Source organism: Cadophora gregata (assembly GCF_030347475.1).
Source record: "Cadophora gregata isolate MNR1 chromosome Unknown scaffold_9, whole genome shotgun sequence".
Taxonomy (NCBI): Eukaryota; Fungi; Ascomycota; class Leotiomycetes; order Helotiales; family Ploettnerulaceae; genus Cadophora; species Cadophora gregata.
Window position 1 is genome coordinate 1,357,408 of NW_026695932.1, and position 20,631 is coordinate 1,378,038.

Here is a 20,631-nt window from a genome sequence, read left to right on the forward strand (position 1 = left end):
GTGAAGTGCTCTCTCTCTATCGGTACACGCTCGTGGGTATCTTTGTAAATATATTGTTGTTCGGCAACACCAAGAGAGGTCATAGCCTCATAAGTCGTAAATGCTGCGATGCTCAAAAAGCTCAGCTTATTCGTTTCTCCGTCATCAATGATTGCCCATTCCCGAGAGGCCCATCTCCATTTTCTCCCAGCTTGCTTCTCATTTCAGCTTCTGCCTCTCTTCGTATGCGATAATATGCGAGCTTTTCGAAGCGACTAAGGGCTTTCCACCAATGTCTACCCGCTTCATGTTCGCTTATTCTCTCCAGCAGGTCAACAACCCTCAACCTTACATCCTTGTCCTTGTGGAACAGTCCCAGCGCAACGTAAAAGAGCCCTGCATGAGATTCGGGCGCAACTGTGAGAAGTTGGCAAATCTCATCGTAAGAGTGGGTGTATTTAGACAATGCTAGATAAATCTCCCTGCTGGTACTCGGCGTCAATTTCGTCATTCGGAGTCGATCGTGCAGGTGATGGAGGTCAAGTGCCTTCAAAGGCCTGAAGTTATACAGCTGGGCAATATCCTAACATGATCAGCTTCCTTCACTTATGCAGAAGTGAGAGATTTACCTGTTTGAAACTGAAGTAGCTTCGAGTGTTTCTCCATCCTTCAATCCGATGAACGCTACCAGCCAACTCGCGGAGCTTCGAAGGCTCGTCAGCCCAAACGTATCCATGGCCAGAAACATTTTCATTTCCGGGCTCAGCCTCTTCTACCCCAATGTATAAGGCACTTGCTCCATAGACAGTCTCTTCGAATGCTGCCGATACACGTGTGAATTTCTCGACCCAATCTCGCCATTTGGCACGAATGACACCTTCACCATGCCTAGCAGCGAGACTTCGCAAGACGTCTCCCATGAAAGCTGTATCTCCCGTGGGATCGGTCGCTGAATTTGTCGAAGATGAGGCGTTAACAAGATTCGCGTAACCTGGATTCTGAGATTGAAATTGGGCAAGACCTTCGGTTAGAGGAGCACCCTCTATGCGGTTGCTTATTTTCATCCGCCCTGTGGGCAAATCGCATAGAAGATCCCACCATTCTGGGTGATTCTCGAAAGTAGGATTCGTGACGCCAGCGATGAAACCAGGAACTTTCAGAAGATCATCGATCTTACTCAGATCAGTGTAGGGAAATGCATGGCGCGTAAAACCACGGAGAATCCCCCCTGAGGCTAATGCACAAGCCGCAAGAACAGCCTCAGCGACTTCGCCGGAGGGGCGGTTGTGACCAAGGAAGATGACCCGTTTCTGTGTCAACATGGCGTTAGCCAGGACGATGATTGGATGAGTGTACGCGCCGCTCGTCGTCAAATGCGGATGTAATGCAAATGGTTGGGGTGACTTCGCGTGAGTTTCTCCAAAGGTCTGGATGAGCTTGATGAGAGAGAAATCTCCAACGGTCTCTGGTGATACCGCTACCGGCACCTTGATCGGGATTGGAATTCCATTATACATCACTTTCGTCTCAAATTCGTGAGTGTCTCGTGGTACCGAATACATCGAATGGGCGACTACATGAGCCTTCGTTCCGTTTCGAGTGAGATCCATTCGTCTCTCGGGACTTTCAGACATTGCGGCTGCTCCTTCCGGAACCTCCCCTCTATCCTCTGCCATGCGCATCTGAATCATCTGTTCAAACTTTTCAACAAATAAGTCCTTGTTATCACTCGCCTGTAATAAATGTCGTTCTAGGAGACTAAGCTTTGGCATCAATGACAGGTCCATAGTATTTACTGCTTCGTACAACAACGCCAGCGTCGCAGGGTGAGGTGACTTGAAATACTCCTCCAGGGCTAGCAGTAATAATGGCTAATTTTACGTCAGAATAGCGTCACATAGGTCAAGGATTCGCACGAACCTTGTAAATGTGCAAGAAAGGATGCCGCGTGCATATCGCCATAGCTTTCACAACAGCTCCTCTTTTAGCTGTCTTATCTTGCTTCGTATTAACCAAATTCAAGACGTAGATCAATGGTGAACCTTCTCCACCTTCCGGTTCGCTGCCATCTGAATCCTCACTGTCCAGATCTTCCTCATCGTCCTCTTCACCAGATTCAACATCCTCGTGATCGAGCAGCCCAGCAGCTCTATCTTTCCTCCTTTGTCGTCTTCTTTTCCTCTCCTCTTTCATCTCTGCCTCCTCATCCTCTTGGCTTGTGTCCTTGTGCAGAAAGAATATCGTCCAGTCTTGATTACGAACATGGGCTTGGTCTGGCAACATCAACTCCGCCAGCATGTGCTCATCACCAGTGATTGCAACAGGATATTGGTGTTCCATTATGGGCCCCTTGTCAATATCGAATGAAGCCACTAGAATATATTCAACATGGTTCTCTGCTTCCCCGCGTGGGTATTGGGATTTGAGCTTCCTTCTTGGATGGGCGTCTGGGTTATAGCGCTTCGTAGCAGAAAGGGAAGAGTGCTGGGAGGAGTCTCCACTCGAGGGGGTTTTCGAGGTCGAGCTGGGATTTGAAGTACCATCGGTATCAATCATTGGCGGGTTGGGAGATCTCGAGGGTCGGGAGTGTCTCGACATGGCGCTGGGGGATCTGGAGGACGGAAAAGACGAGAGCGATGTTCTTCGCGCTCCGCCAGCACCTATGCTACCACTGGAATCCCTGGTCTCAGCCGTGCCCGTCGTGCCCGTCGTGCCTCTGGTGGTAGGACGCTGCATGGCGGGACGTGATATCTGGAGCTCCCTGATCTTGTAAATTGGGGTTGTATATGAAGAAGCCATGATCGCTGGTACCGCCTCGGAACATTAATAGGGCAATATCTGCGACAGCTCCACTTTTGGTCCAGACAAGGTTCTGGCAAGCATTTGAGGGGAGGGGGAACCGTGCGTGCTGGTGCTGGTGCTGGTGCTGGTGCATGTGAGAGTGAGGACGGATGGCAGCGAGAGCGGCAGAGCGGTAAGGCAAGGGGTGCAGGGAGCGGATAGGTCAATGGTTGAGTTCCAAGGTAGTGTACCTACGGAGTACCAAGGGAACAGATTCGCTAGTCTCGTGGCGTTCTGAGGGCTTTCAATTTAATGTGGAATTTTATGAGTTGAAGGCGGGAGCCTGCATTTGGGGCTTGATGGCCAGGCTCACACAGAGTGTTTGTAAATTTACGATGTGAAGGTGAATGTGAATAAGGATAGCGGATAGGGGATAGGGGATAAGGCAGGGCAGCGGCTCCTGTTGGCTATTATTGGATGGAGGTTTACCCCTGAGCGCCTGGCCGATTGAGGTGCAGGAGCAGGAGCGGGAGCCGGAGCCGGAGCAGGAGCAGGAGCAGCAGCAGGAGCGGAGCCCCGTGATGGTCCCTACCTAGGTAAGGTAGGTAGGTAAGTATCCCTGGGGCGGGGGTTGGGCCGCGTGGAGCTGATAAGTAATGCCACCACCGTCCTGTCCCCGGGCCAGGTGTCCAACGGCGACCATCCTCCCCATCCTACCTATCCGAGCTACCCTAGGTAAGTTTAATTACCTATCTATCCTCGGGAAATTTGCCTTACTATAGGTATCGCTCCCACCCTACCTTACCTACTGTACAAAACAGTACTGTACTGTAAATATCTTACCTATCTTATCTTACCTTGGGCATCCCAGGCGTGCTGAGTGCCGAGTGCCGAATGTTGACGGGAGCGGCTGAAGCACAGCCTTGCCTTGCCTTGGGTAAGGTAGTCAGCCGAGTCAGATCCCGAGCCGCGCCATTTTAGCGTGGCCGGTCTCTCGTTTGTTTACATCGGCCTTCATTCAGCCTCAACCAGAACGGCCAGCAACACTGCAGTCGCATTCTACTGAACATTTCAAATTGAAAGGCAATCATATTACTTTCGTTCCATACCATCCCTCGACCGTGCACATTCTGCGTCTTACCGCTTCTAGATAGGCAAACATTATTTGGTCGAACCAAGAACTTGGGATCGGACCCCGCTGTGCAGTATCTTCGAACCAAGACCTAACTGCAGGTCCGACCCTGCCCTTCCATCGCGACTACCTCGTAACATCACGCAACTGACAGGTTATCACACATGGCTAACTCGTACAAACCATCACCCCTCTCCTATGGATCCCCACGATCATCGCCTTTCAGACGTCCCGAGAGCAATCCCACATCTCCATCACCGCTACGTCAATCAACACCAAACCCGTCCCCGACGAAGATGGCTACAGCTTCAGCGACCACACCCTTGAGACTGGCGCGTAATACGACACCAAGTACAGACACAGAGACAGAGACAACTACATGGACCCCAAGAGGTCTTGCGCCTGCGCAGAGGGAGAGAGAGTCTTCGCCAACGAGGGGTGCGACGAGTCCAGGATTTGGAGGAATGTTAACAGCGAGGCAAACAGGAGATATTAATTCGCTCTCAAGATTACAAGCGGCGCAGGTCAGAGAACTGCGAGAGTGTTTTCAGATATTAGATAGAGACAGTGATGGGCAAATCGGAAGGGAGGATGTTGCGGATATGTTGACCCAGCTTGGTAGGTAAGGCTAATACTTCGTCAAAACTGTGCTAATGATGGAATCAGGTCTGTCCGCAAATACATCAGATATTACTCCCTTCTTTCCATCGTCCACATCACAAACCGTTACTCTACCAACATTTCTCAATGCAATTGCTCTGCAACTGGCAGCACTCAGCCCATCAGCGGAACTTCTTTCTGCGTTCTCGGCATTCGACGAAGATGACAGCGGACAAATTGACCTATCCGAGCTGAGAGATGCATTGTTACACACAGCACCTGACCCTGGAGAGAAGACACTGACGGAACGGGAAATCGACAGAGTTATGAGTGGATTTACAGGAAGGAGGGCTTTTGGGAAACATGCTAGTGGATTGGGGAAGAGGGGGGAGGTATTCAAGTACCAGGAATTTGTGAGTAGTGTTGCTGGAGGAGCAAATATAGAGAGGAAGGACGAAAGCGAAAATAATGACGAGTGAGAAAACTATGGGCTGCTGAATGTATTCCATCAGCGTCGTGATTGATGAAGGAAGGTGGTCCAAGTACACGAAGTCAATACTTCTGTTCATGTTAACAGTATACCGCTAGAATGTGGATGTTTGTTAAGCTTGGGACAGACATACAGGATGTCTTGTGGTTTCTTGATTATATTATTGGGTCTATACATACTTATACCAGAAGTCTATGCCGTACCATCCAAGCTATTGCTTCAAACTTCCATTCAAACTCCAGCCGCTATGCCTTGAAAAGAATATAACCTATCTATAATCGGACTTGGCCCTGAGACCTGCTACCACCAAACCAACGAGTGAAGTCACTGCCACTACGGTTCGGCTCTGGCTGACCAGCACTGTCCCCACTCATCCATTTCGGCCGCTTGATACCTTCTCCTACATTTTGGAACCATTTGGGCGTCTGCACTGTGTCGAAGGTATTCCTTACTCTGTGACCAAATGCTTCGAAGAAGTTCTCGTCTTCGGGTGCAGTTTCTCGGTGTTGGGGATCCTAAGCGCTCAGCATTAGCACACTGTTTTGTCGATACTTCACAAAGGCGAAGGGTGTTAGGGCAGAGCGGGCGATTTTCTTTAGCGATAGGCGTAAGAATCTTGCTCTGAAAAGACGGACTTACCACACTTGGCCTCGAGGCTGATGCTTGCCCCAAAGCACGTCCTTGGGCAGGGGGGATTGAATCTGTGGGTGCAGCCCGATTGTTGGGGTTATTCGGAACATGATGTCGGTCAGCTGCTAGAATTCCTAGTGAAGAGTGACCTTGCAATTCTCGCTCGATCAAATCCCGACCTTCGCGCCAGGAGCCGGTTCCATATCCAGATTCATTCTCTTCTTCTTCGTCATTATCAATGACCCCACTATAGCCAATACAGCTCTTCGTTTTTCCATATAGATTGAAGAGTGTTGCGCAAATAGGAACGAGGATGAAGGTCGGGAATAACCAGTCAAACCAAGCTCCAAGTTGGGTTAATTGAATAAGCTGTCCCAGGAAACAGTAAAAAACTGTGTCCTCATAGATGTCCGGAGCCAGGAAAGTTAAAAAATTGAAAGACAGTGGTACAGAAAGCTTTGCAACCTGCATAGCATACCACATTGCACTTTCTCCATGCGTGTTTCTCTTTACCAAAGCCCTCCCACGCCACACTTTGACTTCGGTCAGAGATGTCAGCGCTGCTATACACATATACAGGATCCAGCACGCTGAAATAACCTGACCAGCAAATCCGATCTGTCCACGCTCACTTGTTGGGTGATGGACGACTGTGACGGCGATGATTGACAGAAGCGGATTTATCGACTTGATCACTTCCGACCAAATGATAGAGAATGACGCAAATGATAAGAATATGCCTAAGCCTATCCTCAAGTACGGAAGGAAGACGTAGCAGTAGAGGTATCGCGTGTACGGCGTTAAAATAGTGAGGCGGCGTATCAAGGGTGCATCTGGTGACGCTAGCCCAATCTCTATTCTCTTGGACCCGGCAGAGTCGAGGACTGCTTGGGTGTGCACGGCATCTTGCAACAATCGATCCCATTCATCGAGATACCGCGCACGGCCATGACGTGCTCTATTGAGCTGCCTACTTAATTCTGCTAGATACCGCTCCGTGACCACGTTCGGTACAGTAATCCTTGGGACAGACATACGTCGAGTCAAAGTTCTGGGTCGAGATTCCGGGAGATGCGAATCGTCCGCAAGCTCCTCAATCCAATCCTTGAACTTGCTGGCTGATCCGGTCTTTCGCTGGGCCAGTTCCGAAACCTGGGCTTCAAGGTCTTCCAGATTCTGAATCGCGTCTTCCATTTTCTCATGGACCTTCGCAGCTGCGGCCTGTATCCGCTTCAAGCTCCCACTAATGCTCGCTTTTCTGAACAGCTTCCTAGGTAGAGCAACCAAACCATGACCCATGAGATAAATCGCCAACATCAAACCCCAGCAATAAGCCAGTGCCATGACGGTTGCTTTTAGCGAAGCAAACGAGGCTTTTTGCGTTACAAACACATAGATCATTCCGATAATTCCGGCTCCAAATAATAGGGCCTGGTATTGCGCATTGGCTCGTAATGAGAACAGCAATCGTCCCCTTGGGTCTCTGTATCCAGCGTCCGCGTATTCTGCTAGGATCGGCAGAATAAACCTATGAGCTCATATCAGAATGTATTTGCTTGACTCGGAGCACTGACGGATTACCATGTCAAGGCAAAAGTGAGCCAGTACGAGATCCGCCATCCGACGAGAAGTAGCCTATCCGGCAGCCAGATTCCTCGACTTCCAGCATCTTGATTCCTTGCGCTGGAGGCGAGATCTATCGGCACAAGTAGTATAATGCTAGCCGGCAACCCAAGTGCAAAGAATATAGGAACCAGAAGGTACGCAGGCGTTGTGCGGAGCGGGAGGTAATGGCGCAAGAGTAACAGAACTCCTAGACTGATAACCAGTAAGGCGATGGCCGTGAAGACCATTGAGCCCACCGGCGAAGCAGCTTTTTCTTCGATATCCATCATAGAAAACTAGAGGCGAAGGTCTCCATTGGATTTTTGGCGTCGAGTGTTATGTAGTTTCCTTTCGGGATAGGTGTTTGGGTTCTGGAGATGCGCCGTGGTCGAGGGTAGGTACTCTTCGTCATCGTGCGTGCTGACTGGTGAGACTGGGCTGCCCAGCGGAGGCACCCAATGAGAGAGCGCGTGGAGTGGAGTGGAATCTGGACCGCTGTAATTTACCTACCTACCTTACCTTATATTACCTACCTAAGCTACGAGTAAGTAAATTTGCCCAGGTAAATTTACCTTAACGGAATTTACCCGACCCGACCCGACCCGACCTTACCTAAGGTATCTACTACCTAGTACCCACCGCAGCGGTGTGGCGGGGGCAGGGGAGGGCAGGTAGGTACCTAGAGAACAAAGAAATGCCGTCCTGAAAGAAGAGAACTGAAGTGCAGTGCATTTCTTAGGTATCTATGTAGTAATTTACCTTAGCCATTCCCCAAACCCAGCTTTCGCCTTCAAGATAGGGGGTAATGGAATAGTATGTACCCCCACACCCGCCCCCGCCCCCAGTACCCTCCCCTCCGTATGCCCATCTGCAGTTACTTATACAGTACCTCCCCCCTCCCTCTCCCTCGTTTCTTGGCGGGGTTGGGCTTACTTTGTTCATGCTGCACAGGCGGAGACGGGCTGCTGCATCCTACCCTAGCTGCCTAGGTACTCTACTGCCCACCTACCATCCACCGACACCGAGTAGTGCGGCATGTCTGCATTTTGCCCTCCACCTCGTTCGCGTTCTTTCTTGTCATCATGGCTTTGCTGTTTGCTGCTGCGCCTTCCTTGAGTTGCTAATTGATCCGCCCCTTGTGACTTGCTACGAGAATTCCCAGGCAACAGCTTGTTTGAGGTGGTGCGCTTGCATCAACACCGCCGCCATGGACGATTATATGTTCAAGGCGAACGTGGATCGCTGCAAGAATGTTTCGGAGGCGACGACATACCTCGAGCTCTTCTCATACTCAGTGAGGGGTCCTCCCAATTGAGCTGGGACGGGAACAAGAAACTGACAACGCCAGGATCCAAGCTTCAATACGGTCGAGGAACATCCACTGACACCAGACGAATTTGAGAACTATCTCAATCGAAGGGCAAGATATGCATCATGGCGATACAACGTTCGAGCCGCTGACTGGTACGATATACAGGGCGTATTCGCTCCCCCGAAGCTTCCAGATGGAGTGGTGCAGTTGGCGGGAATGCGATTAATGTAAGTCTCCAAGAGCTTGGAGTGGATGAAGTTGGAGATTTCCCGGATCAGAAGTTGAAATTGCCAAGTCTCCAACAGAATGCTCAACATCCCGAAACCTTCACACCTCACGTTATCAGTCTAAAGCCTGAAGTATACAAGTCGATGGTAGTAACGCTGAATCTTCCATACCGAGCAATTGAGAGCACAAGTGCCGTTGGGCCATTCTTCTGGGCCGCCTGGGATCAGGATGAAGAAAATCCCCACCTTCGTATATTTCCCCTTTGTTTCTGCCTTCAACAACGATATCTGACGATACATAGAGATTGTGTACCGTAAAAGTGACGTCAGAAAGAAAGGCTATACTCGTGGCTGGGAACTTATACTCTCTCATAATGTCAATAATGGAATCACGACTGGCTTCGCTAAAGGAACGCCGTCCTCCGACATCGTCGAATGTATTAAGCATTTGAAAGAATGCGTTCTACAAATTGGACATCCTATGCTACTTCCGATCATCATTTTCTCCCACGATGTATCCTTCAAATCCGACATCAAGCAGCGAGACGCACGTGATTGGCTTAGGCGACTAGAACATGCTGTTAGTATGCGGAGCGAGATCGAAGAAAGAGAAGGATATGTGAAGGAAGGAGTTGTAGATCTTGACGCCGTCAACAGAGATCTGGTAGAGTGTCATAGCCAAGTACTATGGAAACGACCAAAGGCATATCTCGAGATCTTGAGCGGGATTGAGGTAGCGATGGACAAATTCTACACAGCCTTACCTGAACCGAGACAGCAAAAGACTATGAAAGCATTGCAGGCTAGCATGCATGCAAGAATGGAATTTTATAGGGTGAAGCTGCAGGGAATTGATAGCTACGCCCATACGACTTTGCAACGCCTGGAGATCCAGAGAAGTGCCGTAAGTTTCCTATCTTTAAAGTTGAGCACTTATGTTGATAAATCTTAGTTATACAATATCATTGCTCAAAAGGAGAGCAAATTGAATTTTAAGATGGCCGGTGAACAGCGCAAGCTCGCCCATTCAAGCAAGAGAGATTCCGCAGCTATGAAAGTAATATCTCTTCTAGGTGCTTGTTTTTTGGTTTGGGCTTCTCTCTCCACCTATACGCCTTGTACTGATTTTAACAGCCAGGCGCTTATCTCGCTTCCGTCTTCTCCATGACCTTCTTCAATTTCCAGGCAGACTCTGATCAGCCTCAAGTCTCGAATCAATTCTGGATCTACTGGGTAGTAACTTTACCAATTACAGCGATCATTGTAGGGACTTGGTATATATGGGAGAGGAAGAGAGAGGCGAGATATGATCGGGAAGATGCAGACCTGGAGAAGGGAAGTGAAGATATGGAAAGGACGATCATGGCTATGATGCGGAAACGCACTATGAGCAAAGCCAGCACTTGGGATACTGGTAACAAGAAGCAGGAGTGAGATACTTGGATCGGCAGTTCTGTTTGATTCCTTATTACAACTCTGAATGATGACGATTGACGGTTATGACTTTACGACGTACCCCACACACATGGGATGCACAGAACGGAAACTAAACGGATATTAATTAAGATAAATGCACAGAACTTCCAGTCCACTGTACTCTACTCGAGTAGAACAATCAATACGTGCGGCCGGGAAGCTGCCTGTTTTTGGCAGAACCGTAATTCCGCCTGATGGCTGGATATCTCGCACATAGTTGACATAAAAGTTATAAAATATAATAAGGACATTCAAGCAGGGTTCAAACATAATCCTCAAAATTTTCCATTAGATTTTCTATGTCTTACGTGGAGAAGCAAGTCCTAAGGGAAGTCGGATTAGGTAGGTGTTCTTGGTTGGCAGAAATCAGGAAGGAATCAACCTAGGTAGGCACCAGGGTACCAATAAGGCAGGTAACTAATTCTAGGAGAGGGCCAGGGCACGTATGCGGGAATACAACTAGGCTATAAGGTGCTTTATCCAATTACGACTGTCGACTGACCGTTTAGTATCTACAGGTACAGTACCAGCCAGCAGGCCGCCCAGTACCTATGTACCCGGCCAGCTGGTGTCGTTGACGTGCCTTACCCAGCCCACCTAATCCCTAGCGCGGTACAATATTTGGCGGGGTGCAAGCGTAGCGAAGCAAAGCAAAGCAAGCAAACAAGCTCCGCGCACTTCCTTGCCTCACTTGTCGCACATGTTCCAAGGGCCAGAACTTCATCCCTTAATGGCGCCTGAGACCAGGACATCCGCGACAGATCAAGCCTCTCCGATACTGCAAGATCTTCCGAATGGGGCCGCTAACAATTATGGCGCAGATGGACGCGCCGAGGATCTCAATGGTGCAGATTCCAACCTCGATTATTTGCTCGAAGATGATGAAGATGATACTTACCTCATTGCAGGGCTGGAGACCACCTTTCAAGAGGACTTAGAGGATCCAGCTGCTCTTCTTGAAAGTCTTGCAAACTACGAGCCTCCGCAGTCTCCAGCTGTTGGGTTGCGTGCGCCGGCGGTTCCCAGTGATCATGATCACTTTGAGAGTCTGCTTCAGGCTGCCGCGACAGCTGAGGGGGTTGATGCTGCAGAGCACGATTGCAGCCAGGTGGGCGATAGCTATACGCACTATTTCCAGACAGCTGCTTACGGGTACTTCAAGCGAAGCTTCGATCCTCTCGACAGGAACGACAAGCGCAAGAGAAATGAGCAAGACGATACATACCAGTTGGACAGCGAATCACAAATGCTGCTTCGTGATGCTTCAAAGCGTCGCAAGAAGCTTTCCCGAGACGACGCAGATCAATTGGCTTTAGAACGAGAGCTATGGGGTCCTGAAGAGGGAGATAACGAGGAGGGTATGTCTACATCTGAGCGGCACACTTCTCCAGTTCCCACTGCAGATGCACGGGCTATTGGTCTTCACTCAGCTACTGCATTATTCAGGCGACCGTCAACAGCATCTAAAAAGTATACCCGTCAGTATATGCCACTATTCTGCTCGCGTAGCAATGCTAACATAATAAGGTGCACCAATGTCGAAGCTATTCACCTCTCTGGAGCTTACTGCCGAACAGTTCCTCCGTTTACAGTCTGCTGCCAAAGCCTATATGTTGGACCCGAATCACCCAGAACGAGGCGATTGCGTAGGAAGTCGGGGAAGGGGAGACACGGATATGGTCAAGTTGAAGCTCTTCGCCTGTGTGAAGTCATTCTTGGAAGATGAAGGATGGGGAGCTCGTTGCTTTACAGCGGAAGTTGTAGGAGGCAAATATCGAAAGTTGAGGTGGCCTCAGATGAAGAGCAAGTAAGTTATGATACTCCCCGCCTCATGGACAATACTGATACGCTGTTAGGATCATCTCACTGGTGACCCCCTTGATGCGCCGAATGGTAACCAACGAGAGGCAACGACTGTACGCTTTGGAGACACGGCAAGAGAAAAAATCAAGACCAGATCATGCCAGACTGGAACACGGTCACAGGGCACATACTCCTACCTCGATAGTAACTCCACAGCTAGAATTCAGACAAACCAAGAGTGCGGCTCCCACTCGGAAATCTCCTGTGGGCCCAAAGCTAAACGATTATCATTACGAAATCAAGGATTCGTCCCAAATCGGACAAACCAATGGCGATGCGAAGGAGCCAGGCCCAAGCATTGAAGCGGGAGATGGCGAAGACCTAGTAAACGTTAAATACCTAGTTAACCTTATACGTCATGGTCGACGACTTCACCCGCAAGTCGCATTAGAGCCAAGTACCTGCCCACGCTTCGGAAGCTTGCTGCAGTATATACATAACATGATTGCTGGTTCAAATCAAGAGCAACAACCGAGCAGCATAAAGGTACTCGGTCCTACAGGATTGGTCAATGTAAACGATGAGGAGAGTTGGACAGGAGCTATAGCATCAGTACTTCGAACTGAGTGGATGGATGGAGAGGTGAAGTTTGTAGTTCAAGTGGTAGATAGGGCTCATTAGAGCGCGGATCTGGATGATTGTGTGCTTCACTACCAACCAAGTGCTGGATGGTATAGGACCACTCTTTGGGATTCTCGGCTTTACATGTGCGACACCAACCGAATGAAGTCGTGAGAGGCGAAACTGGACAATGGGGATCTGAATTCGTTTAGCTTTCGTCTGGCAAGTTAGAATGATCATTATGTATTTGAGACTAGGGGTTAACACTGAAATGATACTTGAATGTCGGCAATTCAATGCCTGACTTCCGAGTTGATTTTCGTCGTACGCTCCGTGTGGGCGAGAGAATCTGCAGGCACAAGTATAAGGTAGCTAGCTGGCTGCTAATTCCATCTCACAAAACTGCGCTAGAGCATCGAACAAGGGCCAAAGCAAATAGCCTTCCCATCCCAAGCTCCGCAAGAGACCAATGTCATTCATGTACACAATTAGTATTCACAATGCTTCAATTCCAAGTATGGGTATCCGCTACATCGATGTACCAAGCAAGACTTAACTAGTCCCTGCCAGTTATGCACTGCCAGTCTCTTTTTGATTCTCAGACCGCAACTTGTTTCTTAAATTTTGCCAGAGACCCATTGCCCTTCAACGTCAAGCCTGTGAAACAGAGTCACTGTACAAATCGAGCATCTTAGAGAGCTTGTCTTCGCCCAGCCTTCTTCTTCAAGATCCCGACGACCAACCATCGTTTCCTCTCGGTCGCATCTTCAAAGCCCCGGTCCTCCACCCACACTCTCTCAGAACCTTGGGCATTCCTCTCCCAGATCTTATCGATTTCTAGACCTGCATCGTTCAAAGCTTCTTCCTCATAGAACCCTTTCATCTTCTCTCTCCCGGTGTGGAACCCCGCTACCACCCAGGCCCTGCCATCTGCGTCCTTCAAGAACCACGAAATGCTTTTCAGCAAATTCATGTGCTGCCATGGCATCCAAAGACAATCAGCTACCAATATCCTTCCAAAAGAAGCTTTGTTCTCAATCGAGAATGTATCGTCCAACTCTCCCCACTCATGGCCGTGAACCTCCACATCCGCAACTGTCGCAGGATTTTCCGCTTTCCTAGGCTTGAGATTCCGCTCTACATTCGCAGATATATTATTCAGAACTTCTAGCGCAGGGTAGTCACTTATGACGACCATCTCCGCGCTTTCGAAAGCAGCCACTTCAAGAACATTAGCGCTGTGGCACTCAGATTCTCAGGACCGTCAAATATGCAGAGATGTGTATCTTTTCGACCCGATATTCCGGATCACTGAGAACAACAAGTAAGAACATTACATACTCAAACCCGCAAGTCCAGTCCCAGCCCCCAGCTCCAGCACTCTCTCCCCCCTCACACTCCACTCCTCCCTGCCCTCTTCCCGCCCATCCGCACCATGTATACTCCTCCCCTCCTCGATAAATTCCGCCAACTGCACACCGGCATTCCATAAAAAATGGCTGAACAGCTTCCTGCTGTCTTCACCCAGTGGATCTGCGAGTGTGAGGTCTATCGCGCCGTGCGACGGCGAGAGGTAAAGAACTGAGCTGTCACGGTCGCCGTGTTGATTTGTGATGTCGTCGGGGAATATGACCGCAAGGGCTGAGGAGAGGTAGTCTTCTGGTTCGTGAGTCTCGGGACCAGAGAGGCGGATTTTGTCCGTGAGCATGCTGATGCTGATATGGTGTTATTTGATTGTGGTTTCAGACGAGGCTGTGTCTACCTTGACAGTCAGGTGGAACGTGGAACGTTCGTGGGAGAGCTCGGAGGGGTTGGTGAGCTTTGACCACAGTGCCCCTCCATTAGCGTATGTTTGGTGCACCGTGCTGTGGCGCGTTGGCAAGGTAAGTTACGGTAGGGGAGGGCTGTGGAGGTCGGGGAAGGCTGTGCTGTGCCGCAGCCCTGAACGTTGTTTATTCTTAGGTTGCGGTCTCTCAGGCTGACGCCCAGCTTCGTCTCATGACTACCTAAGCTGGGTAGGTATCGTTAGGTACCTACCTAGGTAGGTAGAGTAGGTATGTGGTGCACGATTCGGCCACGATACCGGCACCTGTAAGTGTAACTGACGGTGACGAACACAATCAAGTCAGATGCAGAGGAAGTCACAGGCAACCGACGGTGGCCGAGAGTGAGAAGCCGGTCGGGAAGATGTCATACAATGGTGAATCAACTCTTATTTGACAATTACTTTACTGTACTGCGACCACATCGAGTCCCCCTTTGATAGACAAGTAATTACACAGCGATGGCTGCAAAACATGTAAACGGACCGGCCTGCCGCCGAACAAGTTTCGAGACGATTAAGAAAACAGAAGTATATGACGCTCAGAAACCCAGGCTCCGATGCCTGCATAGAATGCCGGTTGGTGGTGATGACTTCAAAAGAGCTTTTGTCTTTTTGTAATGGTATCGTCCCTGTTCCCAAGATCCCGTACGCCGAAAAGGGTAATAACTGCTCTCCGCTCCCCCCACCCCCGCCCCCCCCCCCCCCCCCAAAAAAGCTCGTAACAGTAGAAGAGGATGTTCGTGAACACATATATCATGAAGTCGGCTGCTAGATCGTTACTCGTGCTTCACCTCCATCAACTTCTCCAAGTCCATGCCGGTGAGATCGTCGGCCACCCAGGGGCCCTTCTCCTCCTCTGTGGAATTGTGGAAGGCGTCCGCTCGTCGCATCGTTTGAACGTCCAAGTCAGTGACGTATGCCTTCTCATTCTGGAGCTTCATACGGACTTCGTAGTCTGTATCCAGCATCATGTCGTCTTTCCAGAGACGACGGGGGCCATCGAAGACACAGAGAACCCGCTTTTTCATCTTCATTTGTGAAGTGGGGCATCCCCACGAGGAAGGGTAGTCCTTGCGCTTCTTGCGGCCCTTGGTGTTTAGGGTCACGCCTCCTTTTGAGTGCGTGAGACCACGAGACTTTTGAACGCCGTTGGCGGGATTGCGGTTCTTATTCTTTCGTGACTTCGTGCGAAGAGAAAAGTCGTCATCGTTCTCGTCATCGAAATCCTCATCATCTTCCTCGTCTGCTGAGTAGACGTTAATTGTGGTGATCGGGAGGGCATTGTTTCGAAGGGTTTCATGCACAGCTTGGTCTTGCTCAACCTCGGCGAGTCTAGCTGCGTTGATAGCCTCAGACGGCTCTTCTTGTTGCACAATGCGGAGAACGCAATCGTCCAAATGCTCGTAGAAGTCTTGAGCATTACTGAAAGTACCGGAGCATGTTGAACACTTGCCGGTAGCGTCAGGTGCGTACCCAGAGAGCTTCTTGGTACTATTAAGGTTACCCGATGTCTTCTTTCTCGAATTCGGTGGTGTTTGCTCAACAGCATGGACCGAGGTCAGATGTCTCTTGAAAACATCGGCGCGGTTGAACGACTTTTCTGCTGCAGAGCCAGATCCGGGGCAAAACCCACAAACCATGGTACCTTTGTAATGGGTAAGAGTATGTCGATTCTTGTCGTACTTGCGTGCAAAGCCCTTGATATGGTAGTCGCAGGTTTGAATCGGGCACTTCTCTGGTCGCTCATTCTGATGAGTCAACATATGTGCTTTCAAGTCTTTGAAGATCTTCCCGCACTCGGGATATGTGCATCTGCCTTTTTCTTTCGATTCCTCGCTGCTGAAATTGCCATCTTGACTGTCGTAAGATTGAATGGATGGTCGACGAGGAGGCGGGTAAGGATATGAAGAGCCGTATGAGTAAGGTGATTGACTTCCTTGCTTCATCGGTCTTGGACTTCTCGACATATGCGATAATGATGGCGATTCAGGGTACGTTGGTGGTGGATAGACAGATGTGTCATTGGACTGGGCCGCGGAGCTTGGGCGGACGGAAAATTGGGGATGCAGTATGGATGGATCTGAAGCAATGTATGTTAGTGCACGGTTCCAATTTCGAATAGTTGATAAAGAATAACGCAGGAGTGACAGAGGAAACCGACAAGAAGATTCAAGAGGCGCTACATAATTCCCACTAGATTGAGAGAAGAAAGGAGATTGATGATATTTCGTGTAAGATGGAGATGCTTCGGCAGGGCAATTTTGGGATGTTGAAGAAACTGGGGAGTGCATGTCTTGACTCCGGGAGTCGGTGCTCGATAAAGCGTAAAGAGGCGCGCTGAGTGCGTGTGAAGGTCGTCGAGAGTCTGAAGGAGATATGGAAAAAAAAGACGTAGGAGATTTGAAAATATCGTCTCGGAAGTCTGTCCGGACCGCGCTAACTGGAGTGGTCGGCGAGGCCATTGACATTGTGGCATCCAAAGCATTTGGGGAAGTACGAAAAGGAGATGTGGAAGAAAATGATTCGCAATTGGAGGATATCGAACCATGCTGAGACCCTGACGTAGAGACGTTTTTGCACTCACCAACAAAACTGGGCTTGGCTGAATTAAACTCTAAAGCGAAGTCGTCCATACCTGTAGGTTGCTGGCAGCTGTACTCATTGCTGCCATGGCTGTAGTTGTCGTACTGCACAATGCTTGGATTTAACCCGAGTCCGTGAGAGGCCCACTCGGGGGCCGGGACAACATGCCCATGGATTGAATGGGGAGATCCCATTGCGGAGGATGTCGCTGAAGGTCCAGATGCTGTCGAGTAATTCGAGGGCGCTGCTCGAAGATCTGGTGACTCGAGAGAATATTGCGGTGCGTCAGCATACATGGTGGAGGAGCCTAAACCGGTACTCGCAGGATATCCTTCTTGAGTTCTGGGATACGCATATGCAGTATCCATGTTAAAGTTCTGCCCGCCGAAAGGGAAGTTGGGTGAGAACATGTTTGGATCTGGGTAAAGTGGAAAATCGGCTTCTTCGTTATCGCTCATATGGCGCGAGAGCATGTGGTAAGTGGTTTCAGCAATCGAGACCATTTTGGTTGAGTTTATGAGACGGCGGACGCTGGCTGCTGGCCGGGTTGAAGCCACAACCTCTCCTCTACTTTTGATCAGCTCCGCGTTTTTTGAAATCTGTAGGAGATAATGCCTGCACACCTTGCTACCGGTTTTTACTCTAATGTGTGTGCCAGGGTCGGGGGAAAGTGCCTTGACTAGATGTGCTTGTGTCGATTTATATATGGCAGAGGCGAGAGCGCAGTGGGGATGTCTGGCCAGGGACGAGAAGAATGAATGTTGATCAGGTGTGATCTGAGACAGGAATATGATATCAAGAGATGCGGTGGCGTGGAGGATCGAGGATAGTTATGTATGTTATGTTTGAAGCGATGGAGAGCGTAGGGTTCGGTCGTGGTGTGAAGCGGGAGCGAATCAGTAAGTAAGCAGAGATCAGATCAAAGACGATGATACTGATGCTGATCGGTGCCTGGGATGGACGGAGGGGGAGGACCTTGATATGTGCGGATTGGATGTGGATGTGGATGTGGATGTGGATGTGGATGTGGATGGATCTGAGGGAGACAAATATGAAATGGGATCGGAGGTTAGTGTAGCTTGTGCGGGCATCTCCAGATTATAATGATTATTGAGCGAGAGTGGAGCGAAGTGGAGTGGAGTGAGCGGACCCTGAATGGAAACAGAGAGAGGTAGGTAGGTAAGGTAGGTGAGGCAAGTAGCTAGCCGGCTGGCAGGTTGGTAGCGAGCTAGGTAAGTAAGGTAGGCAAAGGCAGTTGTGACCAGGCCAGAATGGATATGGATACCTTATGGATGTGGATGAGGATGAGGATGAGGATGAGGATAATTGCGCAGCCGGGCCAGGGTCCACGGGGCAGGGGCAGGGGCAGGGGCATGGGCAGGGCTGTGGAAGGGGGAGGGAGGGGAGGGGGGAGGGGAGGGGGGGGGATGGGCGCTCCGTCCAGGGATAATCTACAAGGGGTCTTGTCCGCAGCTGTGGAAGGGAGTTCGGGGGCACTGCAGTGCAAAGCCCGCACCGCTATGGTATGGTCTAGGATAGCCAGTCGCGACCTCGATTGCCTCGCCCTTGACCACGACCACGGCCACGACCATTTTTGAATAGGTAAGAGGAACTTAGGTATGGATGGATCTATCGTGGCCCAGCTTGCAGGACAGGACTGCCCCGGCGTGAGAAGCGCGACCGCAGAGGAGCGAGCGATTGCTGTCCTGTCCTGTCCTTTCGGTGTGTCCTGGACTCCTGGCGCGGCCATCCTGAGGGTGGGCTCGAAGGATGTGGAATGGGATGATGGGATGGATGGGATGGGATGGCTGTTTTTCTTCCTGCCCACCACAGTTTACTGTCGAATTGGTGAGTGATCGCTGCAACGGTACCGACAAAAGGACCGCCCAATCAAAGCACCGGCCCTGCGACAGCAAAGGTACCTAACCTAACCTAACCTACCTCGACCCTGTTATCCAAGCTCGGAAACTGGCCTGAGTGCAGCAGATGACATTTGCGCCCTATGGGTTTCTTGGTCTGTCTGCCTCGCTGGCGGGCCACATCGCAACACGTCGAAAGTGTTAGTATCAGCCAGAGCCGGCCTCCGCTCATCCCCATGGCCGTCTCCTCTCTTCCTCGTCTCTTCCTCGTCTCTTCTCCTCTTCGCGCAACATCATTGTGATTGATTGCTGCACGATGCCTAAGAACGAAGCACCACCGATTGCCTCAGGTGGACCCCATCTCGAAGTGCACTTTTGCGGTGCACCAAACTCAGAGGTATCCATCCATCACAGCTCATGACTTCCACTGTGGCTTGCAGCTAGTTGATTCCTCAATGCCCTGCTCGCTTTGTGTGGAGTGACCCAAAAACACACCGCCAGCTTCACAAACACCCTATGACAGACTGCACAGGAACGCAGCCTTACGTTCCTTGGCCATGATTTGCACTAGTACGAAGGGCCGGGGGAGGTTCTTGGGTGGATGCGATCAGGGATCCGGGGACTGGAGGAGGTGCATGTTTAGGGCCATCTTCTCTCGCGCTGTCCGGGTGTGCCAGTCGGTGAGATTGTAATAATTGAAGCGATTGATCAGAAGAGAAACAGGAGTGGCAGTAGCGGAGTAGTGCGGTGTGGATAGGGGCAAGAAAAGGAAGGAAAGCAAAACGAGACTAAGGTAGGCAGACCAGACCAGACCAGACCAGAGCAAAGCAAAGCAAAGCAAAGCAAAGCAAAGCAAAGGAACGGAGACCTCGAGATGAAGCTTTCGTAGCTCTAGCCAATCTCGAAGCTGCTTTCAAGGTTCCCCTCTACAGCTCAGGACCTAGCCTCTGTGCTCTCGTCACTCCCCACTCCCGCTCCCGGTTAGCATTACTGTAGCATTGTTGCCAGCCCCAGCCCCTCCTCGACGGCCCCTCGAACAGCGCGGTACTGTGCTCGTCGGGGACGAGACTTGTTGAGATTGTGTCTCGCTCTAGCATTTGAACAATGAAGTCTTCCATGGATCGCTGGCTTTGGCATGGGCCTCGGCCAGCCAGTCGTGGGTGGAAGACAAAGTCGTCAAAAGTACTGTCCTGTCCTGTCCTGTCCTGTCCTGCAGCAGTAGCCGCGACTTTTGCCATTGCTGGCTGGCACCTGCACCAGGCTGCCGGATTTGCACGGACTGGCAGGGCCCAACTAGGCTGAGGTTGTAGATCCTATTAGCTTGATTGAGCATCGTCTGAGCTGGCTTGCCGGCAGGGAACTTCTTAATCGTCTTGGCTTGCCCGTTTCCAGACAGCACAGTGCTGGGCGGGACTGCTCGCTAGCACGCTTTAGGGGCGTCGTGAAGTTACGGTCAGTTCATTCCTGCCAGAGTTTGAGCTATTGGGATCTTCGAGATCTGGATGCGTGGGACGGTGGGAGGAAGATCTGATGACTGAATGGCTCGGAACGACGAGGGAGCGATCCAGTCAAAGCAATAGAGTACCATGCTGGTCAGTTTGCAGACATCACAGGATTTACAGTACTTCACGACATGAGGATGATCACATTGCTATCGTGGAGATGCTTCCCTCGCTTCCCTTCAAATTCTACATTCTGACCGAGGCAG

The 20,631-nt window shown here is 50.4% G+C and overlaps 7 protein-coding genes across 9 annotated transcripts; 3 read left to right on the top strand and 4 right to left on the bottom strand.

Annotated features, from left to right (window-relative positions):
* Positions 1-121: 121 nt before the first annotated feature.
* Positions 122-2,778, bottom strand: ONS95_014749 (uncharacterized protein; the record flags this gene model as incomplete). The annotated part of the gene is made up of 3 exons (XM_058508421.1): positions 122-562; positions 609-1,850; positions 1,900-2,778. The coding sequence occupies 3 exons, from the start codon at positions 2,776-2,778 to the stop codon at positions 122-124; spliced, it is 2,562 nt and encodes an 853-aa protein (XP_058356108.1).
* Positions 2,779-3,451: 673 nt separating this feature from the next.
* On the top strand, positions 3,452-5,149 carry ONS95_014750 (uncharacterized protein). Its single transcript, XM_058508422.1, has 2 exons — positions 3,452-4,510; positions 4,559-5,149. Exons 1-2 carry the CDS (start codon positions 4,057-4,059, stop codon positions 4,969-4,971), a joined length of 867 nt encoding a protein of 288 aa, XP_058356109.1. The 5' UTR covers positions 3,452-4,056; the 3' UTR covers positions 4,972-5,149.
* ONS95_014751 (uncharacterized protein) lies at positions 5,150-7,804 on the bottom strand. Its single transcript, XM_058508423.1, has 3 exons — positions 7,194-7,804; positions 5,622-7,140; positions 5,150-5,497 (listed from the first exon to the last, which is right to left on the bottom strand). Exons 1-3 carry the CDS (start codon positions 7,505-7,507, stop codon positions 5,255-5,257), a joined length of 2,076 nt encoding a protein of 691 aa, XP_058356110.1. The 5' UTR covers positions 7,508-7,804; the 3' UTR covers positions 5,150-5,254.
* Positions 7,805-7,927: 123 nt separating this feature from the next.
* On the top strand, positions 7,928-10,499 carry ONS95_014752 (uncharacterized protein). Of its 3 annotated transcripts, XM_058508424.1 has the most exons (8): positions 7,928-8,030; positions 8,169-8,511; positions 8,566-8,637; positions 8,695-8,756; positions 8,825-9,006; positions 9,059-9,660; positions 9,709-9,843; positions 9,891-10,499. In XM_058508424.1, exons 2-8 carry the CDS (start codon positions 8,425-8,427, stop codon positions 10,188-10,190), a joined length of 1,440 nt encoding a protein of 479 aa, XP_058356111.1. In that variant the 5' UTR covers positions 7,928-8,030; positions 8,169-8,424; the 3' UTR covers positions 10,191-10,499. The 3 variants fall into 3 exon arrangements, with proteins under 3 accessions (XP_058356111.1, XP_058356113.1, XP_058356112.1); XM_058508426.1 differs by lacking the exon at positions 7,928-8,030 and having other exon boundaries at positions 8,060-8,511; XM_058508425.1 differs by lacking the exon at positions 7,928-8,030 and having other exon boundaries at positions 8,060-8,511; positions 9,709-10,499.
* A 107-nt stretch (positions 10,500-10,606) lies between these two features.
* ONS95_014753 (uncharacterized protein) lies at positions 10,607-13,156 on the top strand. The gene is made up of 6 exons (XM_058508427.1): positions 10,607-10,618; positions 10,665-11,077; positions 11,141-11,340; positions 11,395-11,710; positions 11,760-12,039; positions 12,089-13,156. Exons 2-6 carry the CDS (start codon positions 10,933-10,935, stop codon positions 12,714-12,716), a joined length of 1,569 nt encoding a protein of 522 aa, XP_058356114.1. The 5' UTR covers positions 10,607-10,618; positions 10,665-10,932; the 3' UTR covers positions 12,717-13,156.
* A 191-nt stretch (positions 13,157-13,347) lies between these two features.
* Positions 13,348-14,378, bottom strand: ONS95_014754 (uncharacterized protein; the record flags this gene model as incomplete). The annotated part of the gene is made up of 2 exons (XM_058508428.1): positions 13,998-14,378; positions 13,348-13,877 (listed from the first exon to the last, which is right to left on the bottom strand). The coding sequence occupies exons 1-2, from the start codon at positions 14,362-14,364 to the stop codon at positions 13,348-13,350; spliced, it is 897 nt and encodes a 298-aa protein (XP_058356115.1). The 5' UTR covers positions 14,365-14,378.
* An 879-nt stretch (positions 14,379-15,257) lies between these two features.
* Positions 15,258-17,567, bottom strand: ONS95_014755 (uncharacterized protein; the record flags this gene model as incomplete). The annotated part of the gene is made up of 2 exons (XM_058508429.1): positions 15,258-16,561; positions 17,117-17,567. The coding sequence occupies 2 exons, from the start codon at positions 17,565-17,567 to the stop codon at positions 15,258-15,260; spliced, it is 1,755 nt and encodes a 584-aa protein (XP_058356116.1).
* Positions 17,568-20,631: the final 3,064 nt, after the last annotated feature.

What these genes read in the sequence shown, in the direction of transcription:
- ONS95_014753 (XM_058508427.1), top strand. Translation starts at nt 10,933, where the DNA reads ATGTTCCAAGGGCCAGAACTTCATCCCTTAATGGCGCCTGAGACCAGG. An exon ending in AGCATCTAAAAAGTATACCC is followed by an intron (nt 11,711 to 11,759) that starts GTCAGTATATGC and finishes TAACATAATAAG; the next exon opens with GTGCACCAATGTCGAAGCTA. An exon ending in TGGCCTCAGATGAAGAGCAA is followed by an intron (nt 12,040 to 12,088) that starts GTAAGTTATGAT and finishes ATACGCTGTTAG; the next exon opens with GATCATCTCACTGGTGACCC.
- ONS95_014750 (XM_058508422.1), top strand. Translation starts at nt 4,057, where the DNA reads ATGGCTAACTCGTACAAACCATCACCCCTCTCCTATGGATCCCCACGA. An exon ending in GGATATGTTGACCCAGCTTG is followed by an intron (nt 4,511 to 4,558) that starts GTAGGTAAGGCT and finishes TGATGGAATCAG; the next exon opens with GTCTGTCCGCAAATACATCA.
- ONS95_014752 (XM_058508426.1), top strand. Translation starts at nt 8,158, where the DNA reads ATGCTGCACAGGCGGAGACGGGCTGCTGCATCCTACCCTAGCTGCCTA. An exon ending in AGAACTATCTCAATCGAAGG is followed by an intron (nt 8,638 to 8,694) that starts GCAAGATATGCA and finishes TACGATATACAG; the next exon opens with GGCGTATTCGCTCCCCCGAA. An exon ending in TGGAGATCCAGAGAAGTGCC is followed by an intron (nt 9,661 to 9,708) that starts GTAAGTTTCCTA and finishes GATAAATCTTAG; the next exon opens with TTATACAATATCATTGCTCA.
- ONS95_014751 (XM_058508423.1), bottom strand. Translation starts at nt 7,507, where the DNA reads ATGATGGATATCGAAGAAAAAGCTGCTTCGCCGGTGGGCTCAATGGTC. An exon ending in CTCACTTTTGCCTTGACATG is followed by an intron (nt 7,141 to 7,193) that starts GTAATCCGTCAG and finishes ATGAGCTCATAG; the next exon opens with GTTTATTCTGCCGATCCTAG. An exon ending in CAGCCTCGAGGCCAAGTGTG is followed by an intron (nt 5,498 to 5,621) that starts GTAAGTCCGTCT and finishes CTGAGCGCTTAG; the next exon opens with GATCCCCAACACCGAGAAAC.